Below are 15,848 nucleotides of genomic sequence, written 5' to 3'. Positions count from 1 at the left end.
ATTTCCTCTGTACCTTGTCACCCTTTATTCCCATGGGGCCAGGATGTCCAGTTCTTCCTAACAAGCCCTGTAAAACACAAAACCAAGTTTGTTACACAAAAAACAACTAAATGGCCAAAAGGCATTGGAAGTTGGTTACTAAAACTGATATGTTTTGAAGGTCATTTGATCCTAATTAAATCAGTCCTATAAGCTTATATGTCTTCAGGCTGATACAGCAGCTGTACCCTGCTGATAAGCCCTTGCAAGGGTAAAATTTGTATTTGTGGTCGCTTTTTCACCTTGGCCAACCACATTTAATGACCTTAATTGGAACCTTTTGATACATTTAAGAATTTAGCCTTGCTGTTTAAATGGCAATTTACATAACATTATGCCTTCCTAAACGAGCTATAATTTTGGTTGCGATCAACATTTTAAATACTTGAAGACGCGGCAGAATTAACAACGTGCATATTAAGTTATGCGATCTGCATCCTACCAATGGAAAATATAATTTAATTTTAATTCTTCTTTGAGAATGGATAGTGAAAATAACCATGGTTCTTTTCACAGCTCTTCTCTTAACTTTTAATTTTAATGTAAAATTTAAAACCAGGTTTGTTCTATACAAGTGTGGTGAAGGCATAAATGATAAGATTTTAATTATGGCGAACCTATGCTTTACAACACAAAGAAACATGATCACATGCCTACTCATGTGGGAAATACAATTTGCATGGGAACTCAAATGAATTGCTGGAGAAGTTGAGACTTGAGTAGGGTTGCTAGATTTAGCAAATAAAAATACAACATTTGGGACCAACTTATGCTAAAAACGTTATTTATTTATATGAAATTCAAATATGACTGCATGTCCTGTATTTTAACAGGCCACTCTACACTCGACAGCACATTAGTGACAGGTTGGGCTTAGCAAGTAAGAAAGGAAAAGAGATATTCACCTAGTGGAAAAATGGAATATGCTTTATTATATAATATTTAGTTTAGGTGAACAGTTTTTAGGAAAACAGTATAACCAAAGACCACGATGTTGTGTTTGAAGGGCAGTGAAAAAAAGGTGTTATCTAAAGTAGATGGTATTTTAATGGATAAATAGGCAAAAAATAAATTGAATCTGATAATCTTTGGCCCATCTTTTTCCCTTTAAAAATGTATATTCTTAGTTTATGGTGCTTAAGAAAGTAAGGGTGTAAACATCTGAATATCTCTTACAAAGGTTAATGATGAAAAATTATGAATAAAAAATAGAATGCTCCTTTACATATAACTTCTATTCAAATAGACTAGCTTAATTACAGACTGCTTCTACTCTCATAGAATTCTGATGACAAATCTCTATGAACTTGAGCAGCCTTAAGTAATACTAAATGAAAACTTAAGACATGGGATGCTATTTTTCTAGGCAACAGCTGGATAATCTACATAGACACACAGAGAACAAAAGGCAACGTGGAATCTAGTTCACCTTGCATCATCCCAGCGGATGGGAACTGTGAATGGAATAGCTTTAGTGAATACTTACAGGGGGTCCAGTGGGGCCTGGAGCACCTGGAAGGCCTGGAATTCCTTGAAGACCCTAGAAGAAATAGTTCCTATCATAAAATCTGCTACATAGTTAGAAGCAAGGCATTTTAGTTGATCAAATATTTTGACTATTGAAATTAAACATCTATGTTGGCTGAAAACATGATATAGATGATACATACAAATACCTGCTTTCAAAGGGTAAGGATGGCCAGCTAAAATGCCATGACATGGAATCTGCAGCAAACTTAATTTAATGCGTTTGGTGATTCATAGAGCATTTCTGATCTCACAGAACCACCCCATCAACAATAGCATCACTGAGACTCTGGCACTGCTAAGCATGGCCATACACATTTCAGATTGGCAGAATGCCATCAAAGAAATACACGATTACACTAATGCTTCATTCAGCTAGTGGAAAAATGGAATATGTTTTATGATATAATATTTAGTTTAGCTGAACAGTTCATTATAAGAAGAAATTTGGCTCATCAGTGAATTTAAATTTAGAACCCTTTAATGGCTTAAGCATAAAAGTGAATGAATATCCCCTCCTTCTCCTTCTCGGAGTTGCAGAATAATGCTAATGATACTGGGTAGGGTTTCAGATACTGATATATTTATATATTCGAAGAAGAGCTGGTAATGTTAACTGTTAGCTTCTGTAATTAATTTTTTTCTTTTACCAAGTGTGTCAACAACAAAATATTAGTTAAATAAGCTATGTAAAATAATATAAAATATTTTGCAACTATTAAAATCATGTTTCATCAAACTACTGGCTAACACAGGAAAATAAAAGTTACAAAATGTTACATAGAGTAACATTTAAATTATTAAAAGTTATCCAGGCACTTCACAAAAGATGAGAATGCTAGAAGGTTCAATTGGTGTCATATTTGTTTCAGAATTCTGAATTTTCTGATTTTTTAATAAAAATAACACAGTGCTAACATTAGATATTATGAAACACTCCCAGTGCACCTGCGGCAGCACCCTCTAATAAACATACAAATATTTCTGTAGCAAAACATGAAATTTTTATCAAGTAGGATAAATAGATCAGCTCCATATGATTTCAGGTCACATTTGACTGCCAAAAGAATTTCCTGAAAATTACAAAAGCATTTCCAAGGTTTTCAGAGGCTTCTGAGCTTTGGGATTATAGATCATAATATTACTATTACCAACAGCCCTCCCTGAGCAGTACACATAGGGATAACTTTTATTTTTTTAGTGCTTTTGTGTATTTCACAAATTTTCTATAATAAAACTCAGGTGACTTCTATAATTAGAAATATGTACTTTAAATACCCTTTTGTTATTTCAGATAAACATATGATGTATCAAGGTCTAGATTGAATGATAACACTTTCAGGATTTAATTTTCTTTGCTGAGTTATCTTTTTACATTGCCAAGCCATTCACTGTTATAACAAAGCTCTTTTACCTTTAACTGTGATGAAACATGCATTTTTATACACATTATAAATATTAGATTGACCATGGAAAAACTACTACATATTTATTTATGAGATTCTACAGGACCAAGGTTCTATAGAATCAAGGTTTTTGCGTCAGTGCGATCAATGACCAAGTTCTGCCAGATTGTCCATCTAATGCTAAATGGGGTCATTTGTTACTTCAGGTTTTTTCATGTGATATGACATGAAGAAACATTGAAAAGAATCTCCTTGAACATGCTGAAATTCCTCATGAAATAAGACTTTCAGGAAAAATCTTATGTATGCTTATGTTAAAGAATGTGGATATATTCTTTCTTCAGGATGATATCATCCTCACTGGCAATGCTGCGTGTGTGTGTGTGTGTGTGTGTGCGTGCACGTGCACACACCCACATGCACACATGCATGCTTAGACATGTGTGGATGGAACACACTGGCATGTTGTATTGGTTCTTTTCACTCCCCACCCTTAACTTATTTATGGGCTTATAAAATTTGAACAGAAACAAATTTCCTTAGGAAATGGCACCTCTAAATGTCTGGAGATTATAAATGCCATACCACAAATTGCTTTATCTCAAAATACCCACATTTCCATAAAATTCTCTCTATATGTACATGTATAAGATATGGGTGTACATATGTATTCTTTTTTTTTTTCTCCTTTTAGTCTCATTACTGAATCAGTCTAGAGATGCTGAGTGAGTCTTTAGGTAGTTTAATTTATAAGCTTGGGACTCATTAACCTTTGATGACCACATTAAACTTTAAAATAAACCTTAGTCCATAAATAAAAAAAAATCATTCTCAGCAGCTTTCTCTGAACAAGCTGAAATTTTGTAGTAAGGGTAAAAGTTACTATGGATGCATAAAGGGCAATAAGATAATTTTAGAAGACAAGATGGTCATTAAAGAAGACAAATACATATTAAAGAGTAGCAGAGTCAATTTAGCATATAATGCCAAACTAAAATCCAAAATAAAATTTATTGCATAGATATTCAAGGGTCATTAGAGCTAAGTTCCTTCTCTGAACGGAGATTTTGATTTTGCAAGTCCTAGCTTAGTTGTGACCAAGAATATTTATTTTTCCATTGCTGTAATTTATGGCGGACAATATTTTTCATGGCCTATTTATCAATTATTATCCTAAAATATTGTAGGAAAATCTGCATTCCAAGCAAGAATTCACTCTATGAGAGGTGAGCATGTTCTATTAGTGTCTTATAAGTTGCCACTTTAGTTGTGAAACATCTGCAAAAAAACGTAGAGGATACTGTCACTTTCCTCAGAGCAATGAGCAAACAGGCAACTCCTCTCTCTAAGTTCCCAAACAGATTACACTGAAGTCCTCAAAGAGATGAAGTATCCCTCTGTATCTTTCCACTAACAGAACAGACATTTGAGATTTGGTAAGACTAGGTGTTATGTACATATTAAAATAGCATAGTTTGCTGGCCAGTGGGGGATGCACACATTCTTGGTCAAAGTTTCATTCACCTAAATAAATCAATAAATTATAATTTCAGGTAGTATCTGAGTTCAAGTAGAAGACAAGACAATATTCTTTATTTCCCATCTGTCTGGGAGGAAAAGCCCCTCCAAAAGGCTCAACTGAGCTAGTGTGATATTTCAGGCTTATTCCTACTATTCATGGGAAGTGAAGACACAACTGAAAAGAATCTCCTTCTGAACTTGCTGGAATTCTCCATATGACAAGAGCCTTGTGCAAAATTTTGTGTGCTCTCTGTTAAAGAATCCATAAGATCCACAGTACTTTGCCTTTCCATGGTTTCAGTTACCCACAGTCAACCACTGTCTGGATGCACGTGATCCTCCTTCTGATTTATTGTCAGATCAACAGCAGCCTAACACTATGTCACAATGAATGCCTACGTCATTCACCTTGCTTCATCTCCTCACATAGGCATTTTGTCATTTCACATCATCACAAGAAGGATTAGAGTACAAAAAGATATTTAGAGACAGGGAGAGACTACACTCACATAACTTTGATTAGAGTATGTGATAATTACTCTAATATTTGTTATTATCATCAATCTCCTACTGTGCCTAATTTATAAGTTAAACTTTATCATGTGTATGTGTATATAGGAAAAAACATAGTATATATAGGGTTTGGCACTATCTGCAGTTTTGGGCATCCACGGGGGGTGGGGTCTTAAAACACATTCCCACAGGTATCGGGTACTATATTTAAGAAAGAACACAGTAGGCAGTTACCACTGAGCTGCAGTTGCTCACTAAGGCCAGTGCTGCCTCCAGCTTGCCGAGCTCCAGCCAAAGAAGGGAGGTAAGTAAGGAGGTCTCTGGACCAGGGCTCCTATAAAGCAGACTGCCTGCAAATCCACAGCAGGCGGGAGAGTACCCAGGAAGCAACTGGCTACAAAAGCTGCTGGTAAGAGTGCGCCCTCTACTGAAGGGGTGAAGAAACCTCATCATTACAGGCCTGGTACTGTGGCACTTCCCAGAAGCAGATGCTATCAGAAGTTCACTGAACTTCTGACCACAAACTTCCTTTCTGTGCTTCCAGAGTGCAGCTACTGGTCCTTTGCAGGAAGCAAGTGAGGCCTATCTGCTGGGTCTCTTTGAAGACACCAACCTGTGTGCCATCCATGCCAAATGTGTAACAGTTATGCCACAAGACATCCGCTAGTACATGGAGAACATGCTTAAGTATCCATTATGATGGAAAACATTTCATTCTTTACAAAAAAAAATTGTCTTCTTCTTGTCACTGGTAGTTCTGGGGTCAAAAGGTACCTAAGTATATGCTTGCAAGTGAAAAAAATAGGGGACAGAAATCAGGTATTGGCAGTTTTTCCATTTTCATTTGTGTGTGAATTTTTAATATAAACGCAAGGACATAAAGCATTAATGCAAGTCAGTATGTTTCAGTAAACACGTTTTAGCAGTTCAACTTTATAACAATTATAAATAAATCTGTTAAATTTTTCTGGACAATGCCAGCATTTGGATTTTTTAAAAACAAGTACATTTCTTACTGACGGCAACTAGGAGGTATTTGTAGCATTTTTATCATAGAGTAGATTCCATCCATTCTCTGTGCTTTTCTGAGTTGTCCTACATGCAAGTACATGTTTTTAATGTTGTCTATCTTCTGTGCTCTTCCTGTAAGTTTGCTATTAAAATGCATAAAACTATATATATAAAAAGAAAGAACATACTAAAATAATGGAACGATAATAACGATGGATTTCAGTTTACCAAAAGAGCAAGGTATCGTGTAGAATTAATCAAAACTAACTTCTAATAAATTTAACTTAGAGTCACTTATAAAAGAGCAAGGTATCGTGTAGAATTAATCAAAACTAACTTCTAATAAATTTAACTTAGAGTCACTTATAAAAAACCTGAATTCCAATTATTTCCTGATCTTTTTATTATTACTTTCTCAATTCCTCTAAAGCCTACTCCTTGGAGCTAGGCAGTTAAATTAAGCTGTTAGACTATTAAAATCAGAGATAGGGCTTGTACATTAGTGAAATTTTCTGTGAAGCATGAAGAAACAAAAGTCAATAACTCTTATTTTGAAAATAAAATGCCTTTACTGCTGTGTTTATGGATGAAAATAAATGTTGTATTTCTTTGTTTTTTAATTTTTAACTTGAAGAAAAGCAAGCCAATTCTCACAGTTTTCTAAAATAGAATCAGTATTAAAAACAATAACACATGGTGATAATTTGTAATGTGAAATATAACTCTGACTCAAAAAATAGATCTACTTTATACCGTTATGATTTTCAGTACTAACATCAAGGTTAATATATGCCAGATGGCTTACTTACTTTCATTAAGAATTATTAGCATCAAAACTGTTTAAACTAACAACAATTCATCATCCTAATTGGTTTTTCTAAGAGTTAAGGTAAATTATGCAGGAAAAGAATGATATCCTGAGCATCACCATGGCTTAGAGTCAGAAAATTATACCATCGTCTCAAAACTAATTTGACTTTGAACCTTCGTCTGGGGGTAGGCAGCTGGTCTAAACTAGTTGAATCAGATCCTTTTGATAGTTTTTTTTTTCCTCCCAAGAGTATGAAAGTTGAGCAGAGACACAGACAAACAAAGGTCACTAAAGTTGAATCATGTTACAGCAGTGTCCCAGGGAAGTTCTGCTGAGTTCTGGAGCTGCCCTTTTTCCTAGGCTGGTTTTTCAACTATTTCTTCAATTCTACTAGCTACCTTGGGATTCTATGCAGTAAATCTCCTTCCTCCTTCTCCTTGCTTTTATCTTGAGAGAGCTGGAATTGCTACCTGCTACATGAAAACAAAAACATAGTAACTGACCTGTCAATTCTGTGCTCTAATTTCCTTATCTCAAAAACTAGACCATACAATACATCAATGGACAATACATACAACTGGACAATACATCAACGTATTATTATTTAAAATGTGTTGACATTTGAAATAACCTACCTTAATCTTTGTTTTTATTTGATTTAACATTAAACATGAGCTATAGAAGAGTTGCTGTCCTTCCTCCGAGTCACATAAAGAGAATCAATAGCAGGACTATATGATCAGAGAAGAGTCTCACCTCGTCACCTTTGTCTCCAGGTATCCCAGGGTAGCCCCGCTCTCCTTTGCTTCCCTAAAAAGACAAGAACTTCAGCTAGTATACTGAATCATTCTGTCATCTTTTAAAACAATGAAAATATCTCTTCTTAGTACATTTGGGACATGTAATTTGGGCAGAGTCAGGAAACAAATAAATGACTTTGCATGTGGCTTTTACACCACTTTTCCAAGATAGCTTTCATAAAAAGTAGTGTGTTTAGAATGAGTTTTGTTGGGGCACCTGGGTGGCTCAGTTGGTTAAGCATCCACCTCTTGGTTTTGGCTCAGGTCATGATCTCACGGTTTGTGAGTTCGAGCCTCGCATTGGCTCTATGCGGACGCTGCTTGGGATTCTCTCTCCCTCTCTCTGCCTCTTCCCCCACTCATGCTCTCTTTCCCAAAAATAAGTAAAATAAACATTAAAAATTTTTTTAAATCGGTTTTATTTTTCACACTGAATTGGAGGTACCACAGAAAGCCGAGGAGAAACTGCCTTACCTTTGGTCCCTCTCTGCCTGGGATTCCTGGGGGACCCCGTGGTCCTGTATCACCCTAGAGGACAGAGCAGTAGAGAAATGAGAGAAGGTACTATGTGTAACCTACAGGGCCCATCAATGTTCAGCCTGCCATCTTACCTTCTGGGTGATAGAATCATACTTTCCAGGCTCACCAGCGCCTATTTCTTCTCCTTTGTGGCTTTTCAGCCCAGGGACACTGGCTTGGCAGTTGCCACAGAAGTTCTAATGAGTATAGAGATAAGGTTACTGAGAGATTCAGCAAAGTAATCTATAAAAGAGAGATCTGATCAGATACGAACCTCTGTCAGAGATGAATGATAGAGCAACTGATATATCACTACTTTCAGGGTATTGATCCAATTTGGAAAGACTATTTTTTCGTGAGGTAAAAACTACTTATGAAGCTAGTCAATTATATCTGTTGATGACATTGGTGACCTTTGTAAAGCATGTCTATGATGATACTGAAATGGAAGATTCCAAATATATAAGGAAAAGACACATAAGTCAAAAACACAGACTGTTTCAACTGTGTAACTGTATGTCTAAAACGAGAGGCAGTAATAAAGTTTAGAATAACTGACAAGATTACAGAGTTCATACAGCCAATTGCATAAATCATTAAAAAAGAGAGAAAGAAAGAAAAAGCTGTGAAGAAAGGATTTCTCTTTCTGAGAGCAAAATTAGTTGGAGAACCGTACACACAGTTTACCAACATTTTGTCAGTGGAAGCACTCATGTGAGAAATAATTATTTGAGTGACTTGGACTTGACTTCTATGTCAAATCCAAGTGCAGATAGGAAATCTAAGTGGAATTACCTTTCCATTGCCTCCTCTGTAACCTTTAGCTGATGTGGAAAGACTTGAATATAAGTGTCTGAGCCTACAAGATAAACTCCTTATCACATTGTAAAGAAAAAGTGTTTGTGAAAAGCCCTATAAAGGCTTATTTTTAAATTGTTAGAATAAGAATATGAACAGGAAAGGCACAGAATGGGGACCAGTGAGTGGAGGACATAGTTTAATTTTAACAGTTGACAGACGGTAGGACAATATAGGCCTCTTTTCTTCTATCCCTTTCACCAAAGAGAAGAATCTTGAAATGTGAAAAGGGAACTGAAGTTGCCATTGGCAAGAAAGCTCATGGATATTCGAGTTCAATATTTTTGACTCAGTGAATATCAGAACAAGTCTGATTTCCAAAAATATCCTCCTTGGAAGGCTAATTCTGTATGCTATTGAAAAGGTTCTGAGGCAATTTCCCTAAAAACAGCTGGATTAAAGAGTTCTCTTCATGGTGGTCCTTCTCAGAGCTGGTATATATAACAAGGAGCCAGAGTGTGTGATATCTCCCAAAACTAATTTTGCCATTAGGATCTTTTCACACAGCTGATGTATTGGTAGAGGAATTAAAAAAATACATATATATTTGTAGATCCACCACTTATAATATCTCAGGCCTGACCTCATTTTCTTTAGGTTTGGATTGCCAGAATGGTAAATCAAGGGAAATGATTTGCCTGCCATGTAAGTGGCTCAACTTGAACAAAGTCCTTAGATTTTTGTATAGAGAGAATAAAGATGCATCAATTATCAGCCAGTGTACAATCTCACTCAAAGAGGGACTGACACACAGATTCACCCAGAGGAAGGTCTTTGAAGGGATGTCATTTGGCCTGGAATTATGTCAGTTTTTTACTACACTTTAATCAAGGGTATTTTTGAAAACAGAAAGCAGATGATCACATTCGCTACATAAAGACTCTGAACAGAGAGGGAGACTTCATGTGTTGGGAAATAGGATCGGATTTTAAAATTACATTAAGTTGACCTAATAGATCCAATCTCCAATCTAAATCCCTGTATTTGGGGAACAACACGCTTTCCTCTTCTATGGGGTGCAGTGTGTTGGGACTGTCAGTGGAGGTATCCTGCCTGCCTCTCACCAATCAGCTTTCCTGGGACTCAGAAATTCAGGGAGATGATGTTAGGGCTCGAAAAGTGGTAGAGCACACTCATTAAAGGGATGCTGCCCTGGTGAAACTATCAATTATGTCCACTTCTGAGGTGTTTATGTAGTCCTGGCTCTCCTTGTCAGAGTCTACTCACAGTCTTTTTGTCTATTCTGTGAGCCACCCCATATTCTGTCGGGATATGCATTTCTGATGAAGTATGTACATCTTGATCCTAACTATTCTGGGATGGTTAGGTATAACTCTTACAATCCTGCCACTTTCAACATTACTGCCCTTGTGAAGAATCTAAGATAATGTCTGGGGACCTGTGTTCCTGAGTTCATGTTGCACTTTCTAGCTGTGTGACTCTGAGGAAGCTACTTAGCTACTTAGAACTTCAGTTTCTAATATATAAAATGGGGATACTAGCACAACCTAAATTTACAGGATTATTGTGAAGATTAAGTGAGACGATTTAAGTAAAGCAGTGTATTGCCTGCCATGTAACTAGCTCAACTTATATAAGATTTTCCTAAAATCCCCCCCAAATATTCTCTTTTGACTTAAAAGAAACTGTTGACTTCTGAAAGTCTTAAAAATCTCCTCTAATATATTTTTATATTTATATTTATGTTTATATATATATTCTCAAAACTAATATCCAGCAAACACTTATACTAGAATTCTTGAGTCTTTGAATTTAATTCAATAGATATTTAATTTAATTTAATAAATTAACAAATTTAGTAATTTGATAAAATTTATGTAAGTCATTGTACAAACCATTGGGCTAAATGGTAGGAGTATAAAATAAATCACATTTATACACATATAGCGTAAGTATGTGTGTGTGTGTATGTGTGTGTGTATACATATACATTGTCCATTCATATATAGACAGGACACATAAGGCTTGAGTATCATGTGAAGGGGAACAGATTTTCATATGGGTTCACTCAATCTTAGCATACCATGAAGAAATATGCAAATACATAACCTTACAAGTGTCCCATTATCATTCTTTCTCATCTGTGTTACACATAAAATACAGGGTAGTATTAAAGAAAAAAATGGTAGCAAGATTTATCCCTTATGAGATGAATAATGGGTAGAGATAGTTTTTACTTAACAGAGTAACAGGTGTTAGGGCAATTGTTGGCTTTGGAATTTTGCAGCTCACTTTGTAAAATCCCATGACATCAAAGCACAGCCTTGCGAGCTGGCTGTTTATTGAGCAGCACTGGTTTTCAACCTGGGACGGGTGAGGGTAGCTCCAGTGAGAAGGATCAGGTTTCACAGCAGTGAGCCAGGGGTGGTAAACACCCATGAAGAGAAAGCTGTCCCTCCAGAGGAGAGAATGGTCTACTCAAGGGTATTGATAACACTGTTCCTCCCATGTAGCTCAACTCAGAACTACCACTTTCACCCCCCCACCCCTTATACCCAAACGGACAGGGATGTAAAGAAGAAGAGAATGGAGGGGTTAGTAAAAGTGGCACAAGATACATAAAAATGTGTGTTCCTTTTTCTATCTAAAAGATGTTCTGCCTTTTAAAAATTGAATTTTAGTTCAGGCTAAGCAATTAACTCAGTTCTGACAAAGATTTCCTTCCTAATTTTTCCTAAAAGTTAATACATAATTTCTTACATAGCAACAGAATACCTTGAGCAAGACACCGATGTCTCCCAAGAGAGGAAGTGCGATCTGCAGTTAAGGAGAAAAAAAATCCAGTATGTGTTCATACATATATGTGCACATGATGCAATGCAAACATATAATACAATGCAGATGTTTTTTTCTCCAAGTGTCATGTCAGTTGAGATTTGTCATGGAGTTTCTAAGAGGCTCACTGTCAGAATGGTTGGCTTTCACGTTATATTTCATAGGACACCGGCAGACCTCATAACTGTATCTGAGAAATATTCACTACTCCTGTGCTATGAACACGTGAACACACCCAGGTTGTCATTCTGATTCTGCATCTCTATTTTATATTTTCATGACACGGCAACTTTTATGCCAACACTAATATAGTCTTGGTTTTAAATAATACATAAAGGTAAATCATTTATTAAACGGAAGTCGCCACTCTGCCAAGCAAATTATCAGGCTGTTGAGAAATATGAAAAGTACACAATGAATTTGCCTTAAAGTTCTTTCTCTCTGAAGTTCAAAAGAGCCAATAGGTGGCTTACGTGATATGCAAGAGAGACACTGAAGGAACTTGGGCAGTGTTCCGGCCTTGTGTCTTAAAATGTCCTTTCAGAGAGGCACTGTAAACCCAAGTAACACTTTATAAGAATTCTAGATGATGCACACATGATTCACTCAGCAGTGAAGTGAAAGTAAGGCCAAAATATGCCTCTGCACGTAGCTTATAAAGGCACTCACGGCACAGCCAGTGTGGGAGGGAGAAGGATTTGGGAGACTTAGAACCGAGAGGCCAGATTTGGATTTTATCATATAAAACTCTTAATACAATGTCATGTACCATATGGCCTCTCAAATTATAACTGCCGATTCTGAGGCTATTTAAAGGGATTTCACTGTTGCTCAAAGCAAGGTTCATCCTGAAATAAAACTTTGGAACACACATTTAGTGCTTAAACCCATTTTTCAAGAGCCTACTCAAGCCAGTTTTTGTAATTTAATCACTTCAGTGTTTTAAGGCCACAGAATCAATGGATATTCACCCTGTTGTAGGTAACTTACCTGAAAACTTTCATTTAGAAAAATGAAATTCATTTAGTCAATGGCATTAGAAAGAATAGAAATTATGGCTATATATTTTAACTCAATTTTCCATGGGATGGAGACATTATGTGCCAAGGCACAGCCTGGGGCAAAATTGTAGAGCTGAATTATACCCTTAGGAAATAAGTATTCATCACACACACAAAAATGCTGATGCAGCTTGAATTTTCACCCCTCTACAAAATAATGGGGATAAACAAAATCACCAAGCAGTTACAGAGCATTCTAATTAGTTTGGACAGCAAAAGTTGCTCGGTAGGCTATTTGGCTTCTGGGTGCATTAAAGATACATAAATCAGGCACAGTCTGTTGACATACCGGGTCACCTGGGGGGCCTGGCAGACCTGGCTTTCCATCCCTCCCTGGAGTTCCCTGAAAAACAGAATCATTGTGTTCAAATCCTTGCACAGTGGCACGGGTGCAGAGTAAAATGGGTGGTGGGTAGGAGGAGGTACGGATGGTCCTTACATCATTCCCTGGGGTCCCTGGAGTTCCTGGCAATCCAGGGAGACCTCGAGGACCCTGGAAATGGGGGAAAATAGTTACTTATGGGGACAGTTTTTCAGTAATTTTCCCCAAGTAAGCAAGCTGGAATTGCTGTGCCAAATAACTTGGTTAAGTAGCTTACCTGAATACCTGGCTCTCCAGCTGGTCCTTGCGAGCCCTGAGTAGAATCAGATCCAATTATCAGAATCCCTCCAGAAATACCCATAAATTATGCAAGCGGGATCAAGAGCTATGTATTGTAACTTAGTCGAACAACAGGGCTTGCCAACTTGCGCACACTGAAAACTCCCTGTGATGATGGCTAAGACCTTTGGATGGCAGGTAAACACTTAACCAGATGTCTGTTGCTTGGAACCTGAGCATGGCTTTGCTCAGATGCCTGGGATATCTGTCTCTCTCAGTACCATCATGTGTTCCTCCACCTTCACAAACACACAATGCACCCAAATTCTAGCTGTTCAGAAACTCCTGATAAAATAATGAGCTCAGGACTTCCTTTCCTTTCTGCTTTCTACTTTCTACTTTGAGTCATTTCCCTATTTGAAGAAATTTCCAGAATCAGTGTTCAGTGACAGCAGTAGAAAGTAAAGCATCAATCAGCTATTCTTTTCTACTTTAGAAAATTGGAATTTTGGGTAATAAAGAGGAGGCTGGGAAATTATCAGTGAACCTAATGACGATAGCTCTATCCCTGTTACATAACCACAGACTGAGGAAGGAGGAACTGATGACCTAAGTAAGTAAAGGGCTGGGTTCTCAGCTGTTGACTTCAGTAACTGCCTACCAACATTTCCTTTCTTATTTATTTGTTTATAAAATGTTTATTTATTTGAGAGACAGAGAAAAGAGAGCACACATGTGAGCAGGGGAGACACAGAAAGAGAGGGGGAGAGAGAATCCCAAGCAGGCTCCATGCTGACAGTGCAAAGCCTGACATGGGGCTAGATTGAATGAACCACGAGGTCATGACCTGAGCTGAAGTCAAGACTTGCACAGCTAACCCACTGAGCCACCCTGGTGCTCCTCTTTTCTTATTTTATAAAATAAATATTCATATGTATATGAATTCATATGTATATGTAGCTTTAGTCAAAGCTACTTTTTGTTCCCTTTCTATTTATATTGTGACCTTAGTTATTAATATATTTTTTATTTTTTGCTTCAATCTCTTTCACTCCCTTAATAGTTTCCTGATCTGTGTTTTTACTTTGTTTAATCTTCCATCTCAGTGGTCTTTTATATTCTTGCCCTGCAAAATCGATCACATACAATATAACCATTCACTATTTATGCCTTCTTTTAGCTTTTGTGATAACTTCATTACGAGGCCAATTTCCCAAATTAATGTCACTAGAATAAGTGTTTATTTCTACTTTTCTCATTCCAAAATCTTTTATGTTTTTTCATAGTAAATAAAAACTTTTATATCTTATTACTATTTAGTCAAGAAGTATGCAATGGGGGTCATTATTATCAGGCACTGTCCTTGTAGCTAAGAAAACTGGGCATTAAAAAAATGGGCACTAAAAGCTGCCCATTCTTTGTGTTCACTATTATAAACAACTTCTATTATCTCTTCCTGAAGATATTACTGAAGAGATTTTTCACATCATCTCATTTATACACACTCCATTCACTTTAAATATTCACTTTTTATTTTTTCATTAAAAACAAACAGTAATATACAAAACCCTATCTTAGGCATGTGTACAATCTTACACACATTCATTTGTACTTTTTAAAATAGAGAAGAGAGGAACAAAGGGTTAAATAACTGCTCCTAATCCAAAATCAGTGTCTGTGAGATCAGCATCTGTGGGTCAGCAAACAGTAAGCACCTTCTCTGTGCTCAGTGACTTAACCCCAGTGCTCATTAATCCTCTCTCTCTGATTAGTGCTTACTTCTATTTCCTCTTCTGACCATTTCACTCTTTTCTTCTTCTTCTTTTTTTTAAGTTTATTCATTTTTCTTTTTGAGAGAGACAGAGAATGATGGGGGAGGGGCAGAAAGAGAGGGAGACATGGAATCCGAAGCAGGCTCCAGTTCTGTACTGACAGCACAGAGCCTGATGCAGGGCTCGAACCCATAGACTGTGAGATCATGATCCAAACCAAAGTTGAACATCCAACTGACTGAGCCACCCAGGTGCCCCTCATTTTTCTCTTCTTATTCAAATTTGTCACTGGGTTTTATTTTACTGTTGGAATGGACAGGGTTTCAAAAGCTTGATAGAATTTCACTTACTGTTGGGCCAGGAACTCCCAGCCCTGGGGGACCTCTGTCACCTGGGGAACCATGGACACCTGGGAGTCCTCGTTCACCCTGTGCAATGAGAGGCTTCTGTGAGTGCGAGGGTCAGGGGACAAAAAATTTCAGGCTGTATTTTATTTTTAATTCTTTAGAAATAATCTATGATATTTTTATACCTTTGGCCCACGTGGACCAGGTACTCCAGGATTTCCATCTAATCCCTACAATAAAAAAAAAGGAGATAAATACATTTCTTT

General features: G+C 37.0%; 1 protein-coding gene across 1 annotated transcript in view; it reads right to left on the bottom strand.

Moving 5' to 3' along the window:
- COL19A1 (collagen type XIX alpha 1 chain) overlaps positions 1 to 15,848 on the bottom strand; it is a 354,142-nt gene that overhangs the window by 41,867 nt on the left and 296,427 nt on the right. The window contains exons 26-36 of the mRNA XM_047860196.1: positions 15,768 to 15,812; positions 15,586 to 15,663; positions 13,462 to 13,497; positions 13,302 to 13,355; positions 13,152 to 13,205; positions 11,742 to 11,783; positions 8,240 to 8,344; positions 8,103 to 8,156; positions 7,585 to 7,638; positions 1,526 to 1,579; positions 14 to 67 (exon numbers count right to left, since the gene is read on the bottom strand). Of these exons, the coding sequence (XP_047716152.1) occupies positions 14 to 67; positions 1,526 to 1,579; positions 7,585 to 7,638; positions 8,103 to 8,156; positions 8,240 to 8,344; positions 11,742 to 11,783; positions 13,152 to 13,205; positions 13,302 to 13,355; positions 13,462 to 13,497; positions 15,586 to 15,663; positions 15,768 to 15,812 (630 nt within the window). The remainder of the gene's footprint in view (positions 1 to 13; positions 68 to 1,525; positions 1,580 to 7,584; positions 7,639 to 8,102; positions 8,157 to 8,239; positions 8,345 to 11,741; positions 11,784 to 13,151; positions 13,206 to 13,301; positions 13,356 to 13,461; positions 13,498 to 15,585; positions 15,664 to 15,767; positions 15,813 to 15,848) is intronic.

The sequence above is a fragment of the Prionailurus viverrinus genome, chromosome B2 (assembly GCF_022837055.1).
Source record: "Prionailurus viverrinus isolate Anna chromosome B2, UM_Priviv_1.0, whole genome shotgun sequence".
Lineage (NCBI taxonomy): Eukaryota > Metazoa > Chordata > Mammalia > Carnivora > Felidae > Prionailurus > Prionailurus viverrinus.
This window is presented reverse-complemented; position numbering and strand designations above follow the sequence as displayed.